Here is an 18,173-nt window from a genome sequence, read left to right as displayed (position 1 = left end):
GAAACTGAGAAATTGAAGAATAAAAAGATTGAAAACTTGAAAAATTGGAAAATTGAAAGATTGAAAACTTGAAAGATTGGAAAATTGAAAGATTGGAGAATTGAAAGATTGGAAAATAGAAAGATTGAAAACTTGAAAGATTGGACAATTGAAAGATTGAAAACTTGAAAGATTGGACAATTGAAAGATTGAAAACTTGAAAGATTGGAGAATTGAAAGATTGGAGAATTGAAAGATTGGAGAATTGAAAGATTGGAGAATTGAAAGATTGGAGAATTGAAAGATTGGAAAATTGAAAGATTGAAAACTTGAAAGATTGGGCAATTGAAAGATTGAAAATTTGAAAGATTGGAAAATTGCAAGATTGAAAACTTGAAAGATTGGAAAATTGAAAGATTGGAAAAATGAAAGATTGGAAAATTGCAAGATTGGAAAATTGAAAGATTGAAAACTTGAAAGATTGGAAAATTGAAAGATTGAAAACTTGAAAGATTGGAAAATTGCAAGATTGGAAAATTGAAAGATTGAAAACTTGAAAAATTGGAAAATTGAAAGATTGAAAACTTGAAAGATTGGAAAATTGGAAGATTGGAGAATTGAAAGATTGGAGAATTGAAAGATTGGAAAATAGAAAGATTGAAAACTTGAAAGATTGGACAATTGAAAGTTTGAAAATTTGAAAGATTGGAAAATTGAAGAATTGAAAAATTGACGAATTCAAAAATTGTAAAATTGAAAAGTTCACACGTTTTCAATTCCACCAACTTGCCTCTCACCATAAAAGACAAATGATCGAATACCTCTATCCTTAACCACAGGAAATGTACCCATATTAGTGTGCAAAACGCGAAATACGCTGTATATCCGACAGGGGTTGCATAAAAGATATTCGTAGGCGGAAACGCTTAGGTCAGTGGAAGGACGTGGTCGTAAAATAATGGCTGACTGCTTGTTCTTTTGGCAATAAGTATACAGAAATGTTCGTGGACAAATATAGTTAAACGTGTACGTTTATAGCCGAATTTATGTATGCGCATGTACATATGCGAATAAAAGCATTCGTAAAGTTGCTCGCGAAGAATCGTGAAATAAGCGTGGGGTACATACGTATGTACGTTTTCTACGTTTACAGATACTATTACGAAGATAGCGGTAGGCAACTGAAAAAGTACACAACCCGGGGCTTTCTAGTGGGAAACGAAGGGTGGTTGCGAAGAAAACGGGGATGGCGAACTAGGGGTGACTTGAAATGCCACCTACTGACGTATCTGACACATATGTACGTTGCTTACTTCAAACTCTATTAAAACTTTCAACCACTTTCGCGTTCGTTTCTCGCTCTTTTTATTATCGAGATATTGCCGATCAAATATTTTATTCCTCGGCGAAGTTTTTTAAATTTTATCGCTTCTTTTTTACGCGTTAATTGGCACGGTTGAAATTTTTTTTCAACACCTGTTCTCGATAATAAAGTTTTTTTATTGCTTTAGTAGATGGATTCAATTATTGGTAATCGGTTGTGGTTGTTTGTTTATGGAATACAATTCTGTTTTGTTCCATTTATCCAGGGTTTCAATTGTTTACGTTTACAATTTATCCGCAGTTTCAATTGCACGAAATTTCAAGCACTTTCGATAAAAATTATTTAGAAATTCAATTGTAGGTAATCAATTATCTATGATTTCTTATAAAATTTAATTGTCTTTAGTTAATAACATTTTACTGATGTCATTCAAGACTCCATAACAGTAATTGTTAATAATTATACAATATCATTATATTAAATCTAATCATTGAATGATTAGTTTTTAAATTGTAGCTGCATGATTAATGTTTAATTATTATAGAATAATTAAATATGTACCATATGATATTATATGACAACATCAATATAATTAAATATAACGAATATAAGAGATTAATGTATCATTAATTATTTTATTGATCGATGTCAAATACAAGAAATAAAAACAACATAAATATTGGTAATAATTTTTTTATTTACATACAAAAACTTCCTACAATCTCAGTTCTTATTTACACTGGTTTTCGTGTTTCAAGTACAGTCAATTTCGCAACAACTTCCATAAAAAAATGAAGAAATTACCTAAATTTCAATTAACCCTCCCAACAATAACTTAATCGAGCAACTTAGTCGATGGGACGGGGTACGAGTATCCGTCACCGGATCCACCATGGCCACCAGTACTAGGTACACCGTAAGAAACACTGGGGAGACCAACAGATCCAACGGATCCAACGGATAAGTCAGAACCATGTCCATGACTAGGTACACCATAGGTAGAGCTGGGAAGACCAACAGATCCAACAGATCCAAGTGACAAATCAGATCCTCCATGGCTAGGTACACCATAACTAGAGCTAGGGAGACCAATGGACAAGCTAGATCCATGGTTAGGTACACCATAAGTAGCACTTGGTAAGCCTACGGATGCAACGGACAAGCTAGATCCATGTACGCCATGGCTAGGTGCGCCATAAGTGGAGCTTGGGAGAGCAGCGTGTCCAAGGGACAAACCCGATGAGAATCCAGATCCATGAATTGCAGGAACGCCATAAGATTTGCTGGGCACACCCAAAGAGAGTCCACCACCAAGAGCCAGAGCAGGGACGCCATAACTCTTGCTGGGGTAAGAACCTAAGGCGACAGAATGCACCGACTCTAGGCTTGGTGCACCATAACTTCCGGATCCCAAACCGTGGGAGGAATGGTGGAACGCTGGAGCAGGGGCGCCATAAGTGGACGCTGGAGCGTAGCTGGGGATACCATAGCTCGGCAACGGTGCAGATACGGGTGCGGAATAAGAAGGAACGTGGCCAACGGAATGACCGAAGTCGCCTCCAGAGCTGTAGGATGGGACCTGGAAGGAAGGTGTGTACGATGGGACACCGTATGTGGGAGCTGGCACGTAAGGTTTCTTGACCGGCACAGGTGGAAGGTAACTTCCACTCACTCCATGACCACCGCTGTATCCGCCGCTCAGCAGACCTCCAGAACTGTATCCGCCACTTCCGTGCAGACCTCCAGAACTGTATCCGCCGCTTCCATGCAGACCTCCAGAACTGTAGCCGCTGCCTCCCAGCAGACCGCGTTTTTCGACATTCTTGGAGGGTGCTTCGCCGTTTGCTGCGATCACGCAGACCAGCAAGAGGGAAACCTGCAAGATTTGGTAAGGTACAATTAACTTGAGGGTCTATGAGGGTCTTATTGACTTATATGACCTTGAAACGTGTTGCATAGAACGTCATTTTGAGTAATTTCTATTTTACATGTATAATTGCCATTTGGATTTAGCGTTTGAGTGTAAAAATATTTTTGATGCGGTTATTGTTAATAAAGAAGTTAAACTTTGTCAACTTCAATGATCTTGAAATGTGTCAACGATCTGTTTGATTTAACCAAGTATTTTATTGACGTAACTATGTAAAGTCTGACCAAATACCTTGCTAATATGACCATGTGTAGTTTGACCATGTACCTCATTCATGTGACTATATGTAATTTAATTATGTGCGTCACTTATGTGACCATGTGTAATTTGATCATGTACCTCACTTGTGTGACCATGTGTAATTTGATCATGAATCTCACTTGTGTGACCATGTGTAATTTGATCATGTACCTAACTTATATAACTATATGTGATTTGACTTATACCTCATCAATATAATTACGATGTTACAGCAAATATGTGAGATTATAGAAAATGTCGCATTAAAATATAGCACACGTGTATTCATACCAAGGATACACTTTTTAAAAAACAAATCGATATTATAGTGGATATTGTATGTGTACTAGTAGAATATTCCGATCAAAATGTAAATTGAATTGAAATATTTGCGAATATTTCTAAAACTAAGACCCAGAGGCGGTTATATTTAGAGAGAAAAATGAAAATGTATGAAATACATGAGATAGAGGGATATATGAAAATGAAGTTAACGGTTTGCTGAAATCGGTGAGGTGTGTAGTTTCTTATGTGATATGGGGCTATAACATATGGGAACTTAGAATGAGAGTCTATACAAAACATGATGGGATTATGGTATAGCATGAAACTATAGTAAAATTGAAGTAGGAATAGAGTGGAATAGTATAGTTGTATAGTAAAATATAAATATGTATGCATGTATGTATATATTTATACATAACTATGTATGAATAAATGAAATAGTAACATTTGTAACGTAACAGAGGAGTGAAATATGATATAATGGAACAAGAAAGTAGTATTGAAATGAAATAGTAGAATAGTAGTATGATAGTGTAGTTAAATATAGTAAATAGTAAATAGTAAAGAGGAAATATAGTAAAATAATAGGATAGTAACATATAAGAATAGCAAAATATTAAAATAATAATATAGTGGAATAGTAGAACACTAAAATAGTATTATGATTGAATAGTAATATAAATATATAGTTGTATAGTAAAACTAGTGGAAGAATAAAATATTAGTATAATGAAACAGTAGAATAGTAGAATAGTAAAGTATATTAGCAGTAGTATAGTAGAATAATAAAATAGTAAAATGAAAGAATGAAATAGTGAAATAGTAATGTAGCCACATGAAGAAATAGTAAAACATTGATATGAGAGTATAGTAAAGTAGTTAATATATAAAATAATAAAATTGTAAAATGGTGAAATGATAATGTGAGAAACTAGTAAAATAGTGAAATAGTGAAATAGTGAAATAGTGAAATAGTGAAATAGTGAAATAGTGAAATAGTGAAATAGTGAAATAGTGAAATAGTGAAATAGTGAAACAGTGAAATAGTGAAACAGTGAAATAGTGAAATAGTGAAATAGTGAAACAGTGAAATAGTGAAATAGTTAAATAGTAAAGCGGTGAAATAGTAAAATAGTAAAATAGTAAAGAAGTAAAGTAGTAAAATAATAAACTAGTAGAACAAGAAAATGATAAAATAATAAAACAGTGGTATAGTTGCACCAAATAATAATAATAGTATAACAAGACAGGTGGCAATTCATCTCCTAACCTCAAATACCAAAATACGAACGCGATATAATTAATAGTAATGTCACCAAACTAACAACTATTATTATCAAATCACATGTATCATATCAAGATCTTCCAACTACATACTCTCACTCTCGAAATAATTAATAAAACCATCTTTTTATGCTACAAATAAGCTACTCAATCACCGATACCATTCGAATTACCCCAACGAAAGAATCCATACTTACTATGAAGGCTCTCATGGTGTACGTGTGTTAAGGACTAGAGTCGAAATGTGGCTTAAACGAAAGATTCGATGGTTTTTATATAGCAACGTCACATGGCAATTCCTTTCACTAGGAAGATGCAAAATCTCCCAAACTTTTTTTTCTCGCGTAAAAAACCTCGTTCTAAAAAGGTTAAAAAGTTTATCGCGCTGGAAAAACTGCGACCTTTCATTCAAGGTGAAAACAATTGATGAGAAAACCGTTTATGAATGTTTACTTTTTTATTTGACTGAACATCAATTTTGACATAATGGAATCATATTATAAAATTAATTATAAGTACAGCAATCATAATATATTTGTAAGGTATAGAAATATAATATATAAGTATTATAATAGAATATTTTTATCATAACATGACATATATTTATTTTGAAAAATATGTAAGAGCTTCACAGAACAAAAATATAATATTTATTTTTTTTGCTGCAACTTTATTAAATTCTGTACAATTATTAAACATTGTTTTCAGAGCATTATTAAATAAAAATTAATGGAAATAAAATGCAGCTGTGAATTAGTACGTTCAATTAATAATTTCTCTTTACCAATTTATTAATGCAAATTCCTGTAAAATTCACAGAATTCTAAAAATTACAGTCAGATAAATTAAACATGAATAAAAACTCGCTAAATAATTAAATCAACTAAATTACCAAAAATGAACGAATTAATAATATAAATATTAAATTAGTAATATAATAACGTAGCAATTTCAAAACGAATCTGTAACATTAAATTATCCAGAATTCTCCGAAAATTATAACCTGAGATTTTACCCGCATGAATTAATTAAAATATGAAATTCATTAATTCGAAAAGTAACGAAGGTAATATATTTAGTTACAGGTTAAATTTAGATATACAGAAAGTCGGTGTATTTTAGTAACACGGGAAGATCGGAAGGCCATAACTTTTTATAAACTATTTCATAGCGTTATTTCCGTTGTATCAATTCAGAAATCCGTTCGCACGATATCCCCGATATTATTCCCTTATTAATAGACACGTGAAATTTTATTCCCTTGTCAGCCGGTCGTTCTATAAATTCCAATACGCAATCATGCTAATATATTCTAAAAGGAACAAGATTCCCAGTGAAAATAAAAAAGAGGGGATATTCATTTCGTTAAATTATGCAAATCGGCCACCTACAGAAAGTTCCGTGCATTCGACGTAACACGTGTATAATCAGATATTCGCAATGCAGGGTTCCTCTATCTGTATCTGTGTGTGTCGTTTTGTTATATAAACGTGGAACACATAAAAAGACTACACTCTTTCGTTTCGAATTTATGATGGAGCCAAAACGGCTAGACAGATTTTTGGTAACACGTGTCGATTTAGAGCGAGAAGCAAATGTTACTCAATTTCATTCCTATTTTACGATTGCCAATTATGAACTCCTCGAGGAACAAGCTGTACAACGTTAAAACCCTGTTTTTATCGTTAAATTAAAAGCGGAGATAAATTTGAAAAATGTTAACTTCCCAAGCTTCAAATTATAAAATCTGGGAATGAAACTTTCTCCAACTTGTTCATTTAATAATAATTCTTTTTTTTTATAAATAAGCTGTTCATTGATATTCATGGGTTGCTATGATTTTTTTAATGTACTTGTAAATTTAATAAATTTTTTTTTATAATTTGAGACTGTTAATATTTATGAAGTGTGTGGGTATAATTTTTTTTAATGTGGTACTTGTAAATTTAATAATAGTTTCTTTTTAATAGTTTGAGAGTGTTCATTAATATTCATGAAATGTGGGGGTACAACTTTCTTTTAGTGTGGTATTTGTAAATTGAATTAGAGTTTTTTTAAATAATTTGGAACTGTTTTTGATATTTATGAAATGAGTAGCTACAACTTTTTCTTAATATACTTGTTGATGATGGTTTTATTAAAATAATTTTAAGTTATGGATTTGATGAAGTAATTCATTGAAATAATTTGAGGTTATGGATTTGATGAAATAATTCATTGAAATAAATTGAGGTTATGGATTTGATGAAATAATTCATTGAAATAATTTGAGGTTATGGATTTGATGAAATAATTCATTGAAATAATTTGAGGTTATGGATTTGATGATATAATTCATTGAAATAAATTGAGGTTATGAATTTGATGAAATAAGTCATTGAAATAAATTGAGGCTATGGATTTGATGAAATAATTCATTGAAATAATTTGAGGTTATGGATTTGATGAAATAAGTCATTGCAATAATTTGAGGTTATGGATTTGATGATATAATTCATTGAAATAAATTGAGGTTATGAATTTGATGAAATAAGTCATTGAAATAAATTGAGGTTATGGATTTGATGAAATAAGTCATTGAAATAATTTGAGGTTATGGATTTGATGAAATAATTCATTGAAATAATTTGAGGTTATGGATTTGATGAAATAATTCATTGAAATAATTTGAGGTTATGGATTTGATGATATAATTCATTGAAATAAATTGAGGTTATGAATTTGATGAAATAATTCATTGAAATAATTTGAGGTTATGGATTTGATGAAATAAGTCATTGAAATAATTTAAGATTATAGATTTGATGAAATAAGTCATTGCAATAATTTGAGGTAATGAATTTAATGAAATAATTCATTGAAAGAATTTAAGGTTATAGATTTAATAAAATAATTCATTGACGGAATTTAAGGTTATAGATTTAATAAAATAATTCATTGAAATAATTTGAGGTTATGTATTTAATAAAATAGTTAAGTAATATAATAATTATTTATTGAAGTACCTAACTGGGCAAAATAATTAATTACAATGTCTTATTTGCATTTTTATTCAAACATTCACAACGATATAATACAATGTTGCTATGGAGTGTCATACTAACTGTAGCTTGATAACTTTTAATTTATCTAATATTTTTTGTGGTATTATTCATTACCATTCGAGTACCAATTAAGAACTATTTGAACAGCATTTGACTATCGTTTGAATATAATTTTGATTTAGGTATCATTTAGGTGCCATTTTGTTAGTAGTTGAGCTTCATCTTAATGCCACATAAACACAACTTGAATCTTGATTTATCATTTCAACTTTATTCGACTATCTTAACATTATATTATCTGTTAGATTAAAGGTAATCATTAAAATATTGCTTGAATAAAATTTCAACAAACTTGATTATCATTTATACTTCTTCCGTACCATTTTACTCAAGCTTCCATTAAAGTATACTCATTGTCAGTCATTAATTTAATTTGCAAATTAAACAGAAAATTGTCTAAAATCTACAGTAAAATCTACCTAAAATCCATAAAATATTGATTTAAACAAAATTGACAAAATTCTAACAACACCCTAAAAGCTTCATCCCTCGTTAACTGACTAATCGGTGGCATCGAAAGATTCTCGTTTATGGTAATACAAAGATTTACTTGGCCATTCTTTATGCTTTCGCGATCACAGATGAAGGCACGTAAAAATACGGTAAATTGAGACATATTCCCATAGAAATGTGCGAAGCATGGCGGACGTAGAGAACGAGTTAATGTCAGAGATTAGAGGTAATCCGTTCTGGTTGGCAATCGTCGAGCAAGACCCTCGTTCACAGTTTCGATCTAGATACTGCACCGGCAGACCAAGGCACCTCTTTTTCTTTTCCCTTCCTCTCCTTTTTTTTACTTCACCTCTTTTCACCCCTTTTCCTAGGCAGGATATATTAGAAGGAATTATGGAGAACGTTTCAAGTGACGTAGGCATTAAGGCTACGCAAGCTCTTAAGTACCTAGTGCCAGCGGTAATTACACTAATTACAGACTCGTTAAGATTCTTTATAAATACCACGCTTTTGTTTCCCTTTTCCTACGAGTCTTTGAGAAAAATGTTAAGAAACAAGTTGGCAAAGATTTACCCCGAGAGTTCCTTCGCTTCTATCTTGACTGCCTTCGATTCTTTTTTCATTCGCCGTTTCTATTTTATCTTACTACATTTGGCTGTGTTTTCCTTACGGAAACCTATGTAAATTTCATTAAAATTCTGTAATTCTCTTCTACATTTAATATAAACTTGTTGAATTTCTTCTGATGGAAATTTCATTTAAACTTGTTCAACTTTACTCGTCCCAACTGTTGATATTTCACTGTATTTTTATTACAGAAAAATTTAGGATCAGGTTTTCTTCGTACAATATTTATTAACAAGTTTTAACTATGATTCTTAATTATAATTTTTAATTATGATTTTTGACTACGATTTTCATTAACAATTTTAAATTATGATTTTTAAATATGAATTTTAATTATGATGTTTAGCTATGATTTTTATTAACAATTTTAAGTTATGATTTTTAACTATGATTTTTAATTATGATGTTTATTTGCAATTTTTATTAGCATTTTAAAATTATGATTTTTAATTATGATGTTTAGCTATGATTTTTATTAACAATTTTAAGTTATGATTTTTAACTATGATTTTTAATTATGATGTTTATTTGCAATTTTTATTAGCATTTTAAAATTATGATTTTTAATTATGATTTTTAGTTATGATTTTTAGTTATGATTTTCATTAACAATTTTAAATTATGATTTTTTACTATGATTTTTAATTATGACGTTCAGTTACACTTTTTAATTATGATTTTTAGTTACAATTTTTATTAACAATTTTAAGTTATGATTTTTTATTATGATTTTTAATTATGACGTTCAGTTACACTTTTTAATTATGATTTTTAGTTACAATTTTTATTAACAATTTTAAGTTATGATTTTTATAATTTTTCTCTCAGCACTCTTTCACCAATAAAAAATGTCAATAAATTCAGTGATATCGATCACGCGTGTCATAAATACAGAATAATTAATTCCAGAATATTGATTCGAGGTTTCCTCGCAAAAATCATGCATTCATAATTAAACAGAAACAGCGTCTTCAAACACTTTCACGTGAAACCTTGCGCATCTTAAAATAAAGTAACGACAAATATTTAATCCACAGGAACGTAACGTTAACGAGAGACCGTGTTCGCAAACAGAGAAAAATCATTGTTTATTGTTCGCGCAGCAATTATGTAAGCTCGTGACGAATTTCTGGATCAAGTGTACACTGTTACGGTCATTCACTTTTTCGCGAGTGAAATCGGTCAAGTGTGTTTCGTTATATCGAATTTATGAGATCAAGAATACGGACGATTCAAGAATCTCAGTTAATTATTCATGCGTTTCACATAGAACGAGACTGTAGATTTTGAAATTCCATGATAACCAGTTTAGTGAAAGTGGATAGAGACGCAAGACGTCAGGGATGTAATAGGAGAATTTTGGATGTGAGATATGTTGCTTTTTATACGTGGTTTCTAAAAAATTTCTATGCTTAATATTCACGTTTAAAAATTGGTGACAACTTCGAAGACGCTTTCTCTGGGACTTTTTAGAGGTTCAGCATATGTTATAAATTCAATTCGATTAATGTAACTTTTGATTATGTAATTGTATTTTATATGGGAATAATTATTTTGTGTACAGGATTTTCACGTGAATTTTATCTGCAAGATTTACACATGATTTTTTTATGTAGGATTTATAAGTTATTTTTTTATGTAGGATTTATAAGTGATTTTTATATATAGGATTTGCAGGTGATTTTTGTATACATGATTTATTAGTGATTTTTGAGTGTAAGAATATTGTGCACACATCGTTCGAAAAAAGACAGTAAAAAGAAATAAACGTATAGTATTGTAATACTAACTTTGAGTGGGTAGTGGTAGGCGTTAAATCTTAATAAATATTCAAGTATTTAAGAATTCATAAATTTAATCATTCAAAATTTCAAGGATGGATTACTGCGAGATTCAAGGATTCAGAGAATAAGGAATTCATACATTTGAGAATTGATCAGTTGGGAAATTTAAAATTGTAAGAATTGAAGAGTTCAAAAGTTCAAAGATTCAAGGAGTCAAAGACTCAAGGACTTAGGCACTCAAGGATTAAAGGATTCAAAAACTCAAGAACTCAAGGACTCAAGGACTCAACGATTTAAGAATTTAAGGATTCAAAGACTCAAGGACTCAAGGACTCAAGGATTCAAAGACTCAAAGACTCATGGATTTAAGGATTCAAAGACTCAAGTACTCAAGGACTCAAGTACTCAAGGACTCAAGGACTCAAGGACTCAAGGACTCAAGGATTCAAGGACCAAGGACTCAAGGATTCAAGGACTCAAGGATTCTAATATTCAAAGATTCAAAGATTCAAGGATTCAAAGATTCACAGATTCAAAGACTCAAAAATTCAAGGATTCAAGGATTCAAAGATTCAAAGACTCAAAAATTCAAGGATTCAAGGATTCAAAGATTCAAAGATTTAGTGATTGCAAGATATAAGAATACAAAAATCTAAAAGTTGAAAAATTCAATGGGATCAATGTTTCAATGATTCAAAAATTCAGAAAGTCAAAGATTTAAAAATTTAACGATTTAAAGTTTCAAAGGTTCAAAGATTCAAAGATTCAATGATTGCAAGATTTAAGAATGCAAAAAGAAAAAAATTCAAAGATTCAATGAAATCGATGATTCAAAAATTCTAAAAGTCAAAGGTTCGAAGATTCAAAGAATTAAAAATTCAAAAATTTAAGAATCCACAGCTTAAAAAATTCAATATCCTAAAATTTCAAGTATTCAAATATTATAAGATTCGACATTTCAAGTCCTTGAAAATTGCCGCATTAAAGAATTAAAAAATGCAATGATTCAAATTCTGAAAATACTAAAACCATAAATTGTTTACAATATAAAAACTTAAGTCCATAATCGCTATCTGACGTAGCTTCACTATTACGTCTGCAATATCCGAACATTTGCAACAACAACCCAAAGAAAGAAATTTATTTAAAAATCCACGAGAAAATACCGAGGAAGAAGAAACCCGTAGTGGAGAAATAAAAGAAGAGAAACAAACTCTTGCATCTGTCCAAACGGTTGGTTTGGATTTCACGATGAGAGCCGTTGAAAAAAAAACGGGGGAAAAAAAAAGGAAATTTCGTCTGAGCGAAAGCAACCTGATTGGCGGAGCGTTAAGCCTCGAAACGTCTCACTAAAAAGTACTTTGTCTCCTTACCTCCTCGAAAATTTTCTTCTTCTTCTGGAAGATAAGGAGCGCTGATGAACGCCGAACGGGTCGCTGACGAATGTCTCGTCGCTTTGATAATTTCACCGGATTTCCCTTTGTACAGGATAAGGAGGAACAAAGCTTTCATGGGATGGTGTTTTAAACTAACTCAACCGAATATTTTCCTTGATTTTCATGTCGCCCTTCGTGAATATCAATGGTGTAAATATTTCTGGTAAATGTATTTTGTTTCTGGTTGATGAACTATGATAAAATATAGCAATAAATGTTGAAATATTTTAGTAATAGATTATGTTGGTGTATTAAGATATTAGAATGTTAAAACATTGAAGTGTTCATATATTTTAAGATTACAATAAATTATTGCATTCTTTAAATTTAATTTTCATGTCGTTCGTGAATAGTTTGAGGTTAGTGGTGATTTCTGAGGTTAGTGATGATTTTTGAGGTTAAAATTTTAAAATATTCAAGCAAAGACTGAATTGTCTTTGTATCGCACAAAATTAAAGCAATTATTAGACAAAAACTTAATGTGAATATTTATTTTTTATTAAGATGAATAATTAATTTTTTGTCCAACTAAAAAATGTGTGTATTAAATTTGTATGCAGATAAAGAATGAATGTGTATATTAATTTTTTATGGAGACAGAAAATTAATGTACGTACAAATTTTGTATCGAGACAAAAAATCAATGTGAATAATAATTTTTGATCCACACAAAGAACCAATGTATATTAATTTTATATCGAGCCAAAAAATTAAGATATATATCAATTTTGTATCAAGACAAAAAATCAATGTGAATAATAATTTTTGATCCACACAAAGAACCAATGTATATTAATTTTATATCGAGCCAAAAATTGAATATGTATATAAATTTTGTATTGAGCCAAAAAATCAATGTGAATAATTATTTTTTAATCCACACAAAGAACCAATGTATATTAATTTTATATCGAGCCAAAAAATTAAGATATATATAAATTTTGTATTGAGCCAAAAAATCAATGTGAATAATAATTTTTGATCCACACAAAGAACCAATGTATATTAATTTTATATTTAGCTAAAAATTGAATGTGTATATAAATTTTGTATCGAGCCAAAAAATCAATGTGTATATTAATTTTGTATCTACACAAAGAACCAATGTAGAAACCATCAAAAACATTAGTTTGTATGTAAATTTTGTATCGAGCCAAAAAATGTGTACACTAATTTTTGAACGAAACAAAGAATTACTGTTACATTAAACTTGATATGTACTTTGTTCTATTTAAATTCTACTTAAACTTAAATTTTAAATAAATGCACCAAAATTATTGTTAATCTCAAATAACACTAAACGACACATTAGTGTTAGCATTATTTGATCAGTGTAAATCGCGTGTTCTTTATCCTCGAATTAACAGGCGTAACCCGTTGAAAACGAGTTCATCCCTCCGTAATTGATCGAGCTTGCGTATGACATCTGTTAATTTCTCATCGAACGTAAGGAGATCAAAGGCATCCACGGTATTCATGGTAAAACTGGGAAAACAAGAGAACCCGCATACGGAATTCGATGTTATAACGTTACAACTCGTTACAGTGTCTGGCATCAGAAGGCTTCATTGTGTAGCCTAGCACTCTAGACATTGTAGACTGATGCCTCAGCTTAATTGGAGTGTTACATACTCCGTTTTCCCTCAACCCCCGTTTCCCGTTAGTGTTATAAGCACCAGTCCATGCAAGTACTCATTACTGAACTTGTTACCGATATCGCGATGTGTTATTTCCCGGAAATTTTAATTATATACCTCTCGATCAAATCCAATAATCTGATTTGATCCATTTATTTCTTCGTATTATCTACTCGCTTCTTTACTCGTCTTCACGTTCGTTTTACTAATTTTGAGGAACTTTTCTGGGAGAGATTAAGCAATTATTAGGAAATTTGTATTAGGTTATTGAGGTATTCTGCTGGTATGTTCTATTACTCCACTTTAATATTTTGGTATTATAAAATATTTTAATATTAATTATTTTAGTGTTATAAAATATTTTAGTGTTATAAAATATTTTAGTATCATAAATTATTTTAATATTAAATATTTTAGTATTATAAAATACTTTGATATTAAATATTTTAGTATTATGAAATATTTTGATATTAAATATTTCAGTATTATAAAATATTTTAATATTAAATATTTCAGTATCATAAAATGTTAAAATATGAAGCATTGTGAAGTATTATAATAATTTAATTTCTTAATAGTTTTCTTCCTCTGTTTTCAAATTCTGTTACTTTAATCTTTTATTATTTTTATTGCTATATTTTAATATTTAAATGTTTTATTGTTCAAATATAATGATGTTCAGAAATTTTATAATTTAATTTAAGAATCTTCAATTTTTAATGTTTTAACATAATATAATTTCCTACCAATTTTTTTATAACAAGATTAATACAGAAACCGTGAATAATACACAGTATAATGCACATATTTAACCCGTTTTTGTCCATGCAGCAGTGATGTTTAGAAACGTGTAACAACAGTCGCTTTTTGCTCGAAGCTCAACTTGAGAATAAAGCGAAAGCTTAATACGAGCTTAACAACATGAATAACACAGGCAATTATCGTAATACTCGATTATCCCAGTGCTTGTGTACTCGTATCCATAATCTCGGTCTCTAAATGACGATTTATTACAACTTCGAACATTTGTATTGCTGAAAATCTTTCTAAACAAACGATCAGACAAGGCTGATTTATTTGTTTGTAAATTGTGATACGATGTAGTGATTTGAATGATCACATATGTTTTGCGTTTTACTTTTGTTTTTATTGACGTTTGTGGGTTTTGCAAATATTTAGGGTTGCACTTTATTGCACTTTTATATTTTTTTAGCGATATAAAGTATTAATGGATGATTTATCGACGACAGAAAAAGTTATATTTTTATTAGATGTAGAAAATTTTGTTTTAAAATTTGTGAAGTTAAACAGTTGTGAATTTGTGAATTTGTAGATTTGTAAGTATGTGAATATATGAATATGTGAGTATGTGAGTATGTGAGTATGTGAGTATGTGAATATGTGAATATGTGAGTATGTGAATATGTGAATATGTGAATATGTGAATGTGTGAATATGTGAATATGTGAATATGTGAATATGTGAATATGTGAATGTATGAATATGTGAATATGTGAATATGTGAATATGTGAATATGTGAGTATGTGAGAATGTGAACATGTGAGAATGTGAATACGTGATAATGTGAATACGTGAGAATGTGAATATGTGAGACTGTAAATACGTGAGAATGTGAATACGTGATAATGTGAATACGTGAGAGTGTGAATATGTGAGAATGTGAATATGTGAGAATGTGAATATGTGAGAATGTGAATATGTGAGACTGTAAATACGTGAGAATGTGAATACGTGAGAGTGTGAATACATGAGAATATGAACATGTGAGAATGTGAACATGTGAGAATGTGAATATGTAAAAATGTGAATATGCAAAAATGTGAGTATGTGAGAATGTGAATATGTGAGAATATGAATATGTGAATATGTGAGTATGTGAAGTAGCAAATTTTCTAAACTCTTACACTTTCACATTGGTAAAACCACCGCAATATATCGCACAATCGCGACACAACGAACCCCAAGATAACCGATAAGCCCGATTCGCCATAGCTCTTGAAACTATCAATATCAAACTTCCCTTATATCGCTATTAATAGCCCGCCGATATTTATGCATTTATCATACCAACATCAAAGTCTGCAAAGCAAACACGCGTCTAAACTATAAACTCCACAAGGTACAGTGCTCCCGCGGTGTATAGACTACATGATTTATGTACACATACTTTACACTCCACATACCTCAAACTTTACATCCTAGTTATCTCTACATTGTACTTACTAATTTTTTCACGCATCGAAATTTTCCATAAACCACGATCTCGCTTAACTCGTTAAATTTCATACTTATTACCCGTTCATTTAACACCCATAATTCAGTCTCGCAGGCCTCTCAAAGTAACACGCGACAAAACCTCCGAAAACTTCAAACGAAACGATTTTCCATCTTTTTTTTCTCTTGTCCCGCTGGATTTGAACTTGTCCTTTCACCGCGGCCCCTTGGCAGACTTAAAAAATGAAAATGAAGAAAACAGGGAAAAGAAAGGTCCGCAGACGCATAATTAGAGAGCAGGTACGAAGAACGTGTCTCGAGGTATCGTTTACTGAAAAAGTGCTGAAATTCGGGAGTGGGCTGCAAGGGTGCGACCTCCGACGACTTCGAGGCGGTGGTGTGAAGGGTTAGGGGGCGGAGAGGGGACAGAACGGAGGAGGAAGAGAGAACGACGACTACGACGACGACTTGCTTTAATTAAATGCCCGTAATTGCGTTTCCCGCTAATTACCACGGCTCTCCGAGGAGCGTTATACTACGAAGTCGAAAAAAAATTCGGGACCTGCTGAACTTTGTTAAGTATTCTTTTTTATTTTCCCTTTTTTTACTTGTTCGCTCGTCTGAAGGTGTTCGAGAAGCTGGCTGCTTATAAGCGCCAACTTCCCTATAGTGTTGTAAATGAATCAACGTCGTCTGTAACTCGTCAGATTTTCGATTCTACGTTTTATCGTTTATTAGTTTTTCTTTATTGTCTGTCGTTAGTCGTTATCGTTTATCGATAACATGTTTTTGTACCTTCGTACGTCGACGTCTGCTAAATGTAAATGAATCTTGTAATCAGAACCAGTAGAGATTAAATGATTTGCTTTGCAGACTTTGATGTATAAATGCATTAATATCCATAGTGACTGCGAATAAGTTTAAATAATTTTGGAATTGTAACTGTTATTTTAGGTTTTTATGTGTTCATATGTCGACGTCTGAAAAATATAAATAAATCTTGGAACCAGAACCACTATGAATTAAATGATTTGCTTTACAGGCTTTGATGTGCAAATTTATTAATACCCATAGTTATCAATAATTACGAATTAGTTTAAATAATTTAAATATTGTAGCTATTGTTTCAAATTCTTATATGTTCATATGTCGACGTCTGAAAAATATAAATAAACCTTGAAACCAGAACTAGTAGAAATTAAATGATTTACTTTACAGACTTTAATGTATAAATACATGAATATCCAGTTTTAACTAATGAATTTAAGTAATTTTAAACCTGCAACTGTTTCAAATGTAAATAGTATAGATGTGGAGCGTGAAAATTCTTAAAAATATTTGTCGAATCTCTCAAAAGTTTGAAAACCTCCAAAACCTTATTGCTTCGATGTTTCAAAAGTATTAAGACTTCAGAATTGCTGAAAGTTTTGCCGAAGTTCCAAAACGAAGTCTCCATTTTGTATGAAACTTAAACGCCACCTGTCAGCGACTCTTCGAACGTATCCTCTACTAAACCGATTCGACAATTAAAAAATCTTCGAAATCCTGTACCGCTTTCTTTTCTCCATATCATTCATTATTTTTATTTACTAAAGTTACGACTAAAAATTTATAACAAATATTATACAGTATATTACATACTCTTGGCTTAACATTTTAACTTTCCTCAGTTTTCACTTCCTCCGTCTCTTAGACAGTATAAATTCTTTTAAACAGAAGTAAAAAGGTTTTCGAGGCTGGTTAGTATCAGTTCACATTTGTTGACTAAGCTCGCATAGATTCTTGTTTCATACACTTCCTTTTAGCTTTCAACACGACACAGGTCTCTCTTTACTGTTTTTCTTCTTTCTGCTG

At 30.9% G+C, this 18,173-nt stretch overlaps 1 protein-coding gene across 1 annotated transcript; it reads right to left on the bottom strand.

The window, feature by feature from the left end:
- Positions 1-1,983: 1,983 nt before the first annotated feature.
- LOC105662292 (uncharacterized) lies at positions 1,984-5,404 on the bottom strand. The gene is made up of 2 exons (XM_012283552.2): positions 5,240-5,404; positions 1,984-3,179 (listed from the first exon to the last, which is right to left on the bottom strand). The coding sequence occupies exons 1-2, from the start codon at positions 5,252-5,254 to the stop codon at positions 2,139-2,141; spliced, it is 1,056 nt and encodes a 351-aa protein (XP_012138942.2). The 5' UTR covers positions 5,255-5,404; the 3' UTR covers positions 1,984-2,138.
- Between the last annotated feature and the right edge of the window lie 12,769 nt (positions 5,405-18,173).

The sequence above is a fragment of the Megachile rotundata genome, chromosome 6 (genome assembly GCF_050947335.1).
Source record: "Megachile rotundata isolate GNS110a chromosome 6, iyMegRotu1, whole genome shotgun sequence".
Taxonomy (NCBI): domain Eukaryota; kingdom Metazoa; phylum Arthropoda; class Insecta; order Hymenoptera; family Megachilidae; genus Megachile; species Megachile rotundata.
Note: the sequence above shows the minus strand (reverse complement) of the source record. Positions and strands in the feature narration are given on the sequence as shown.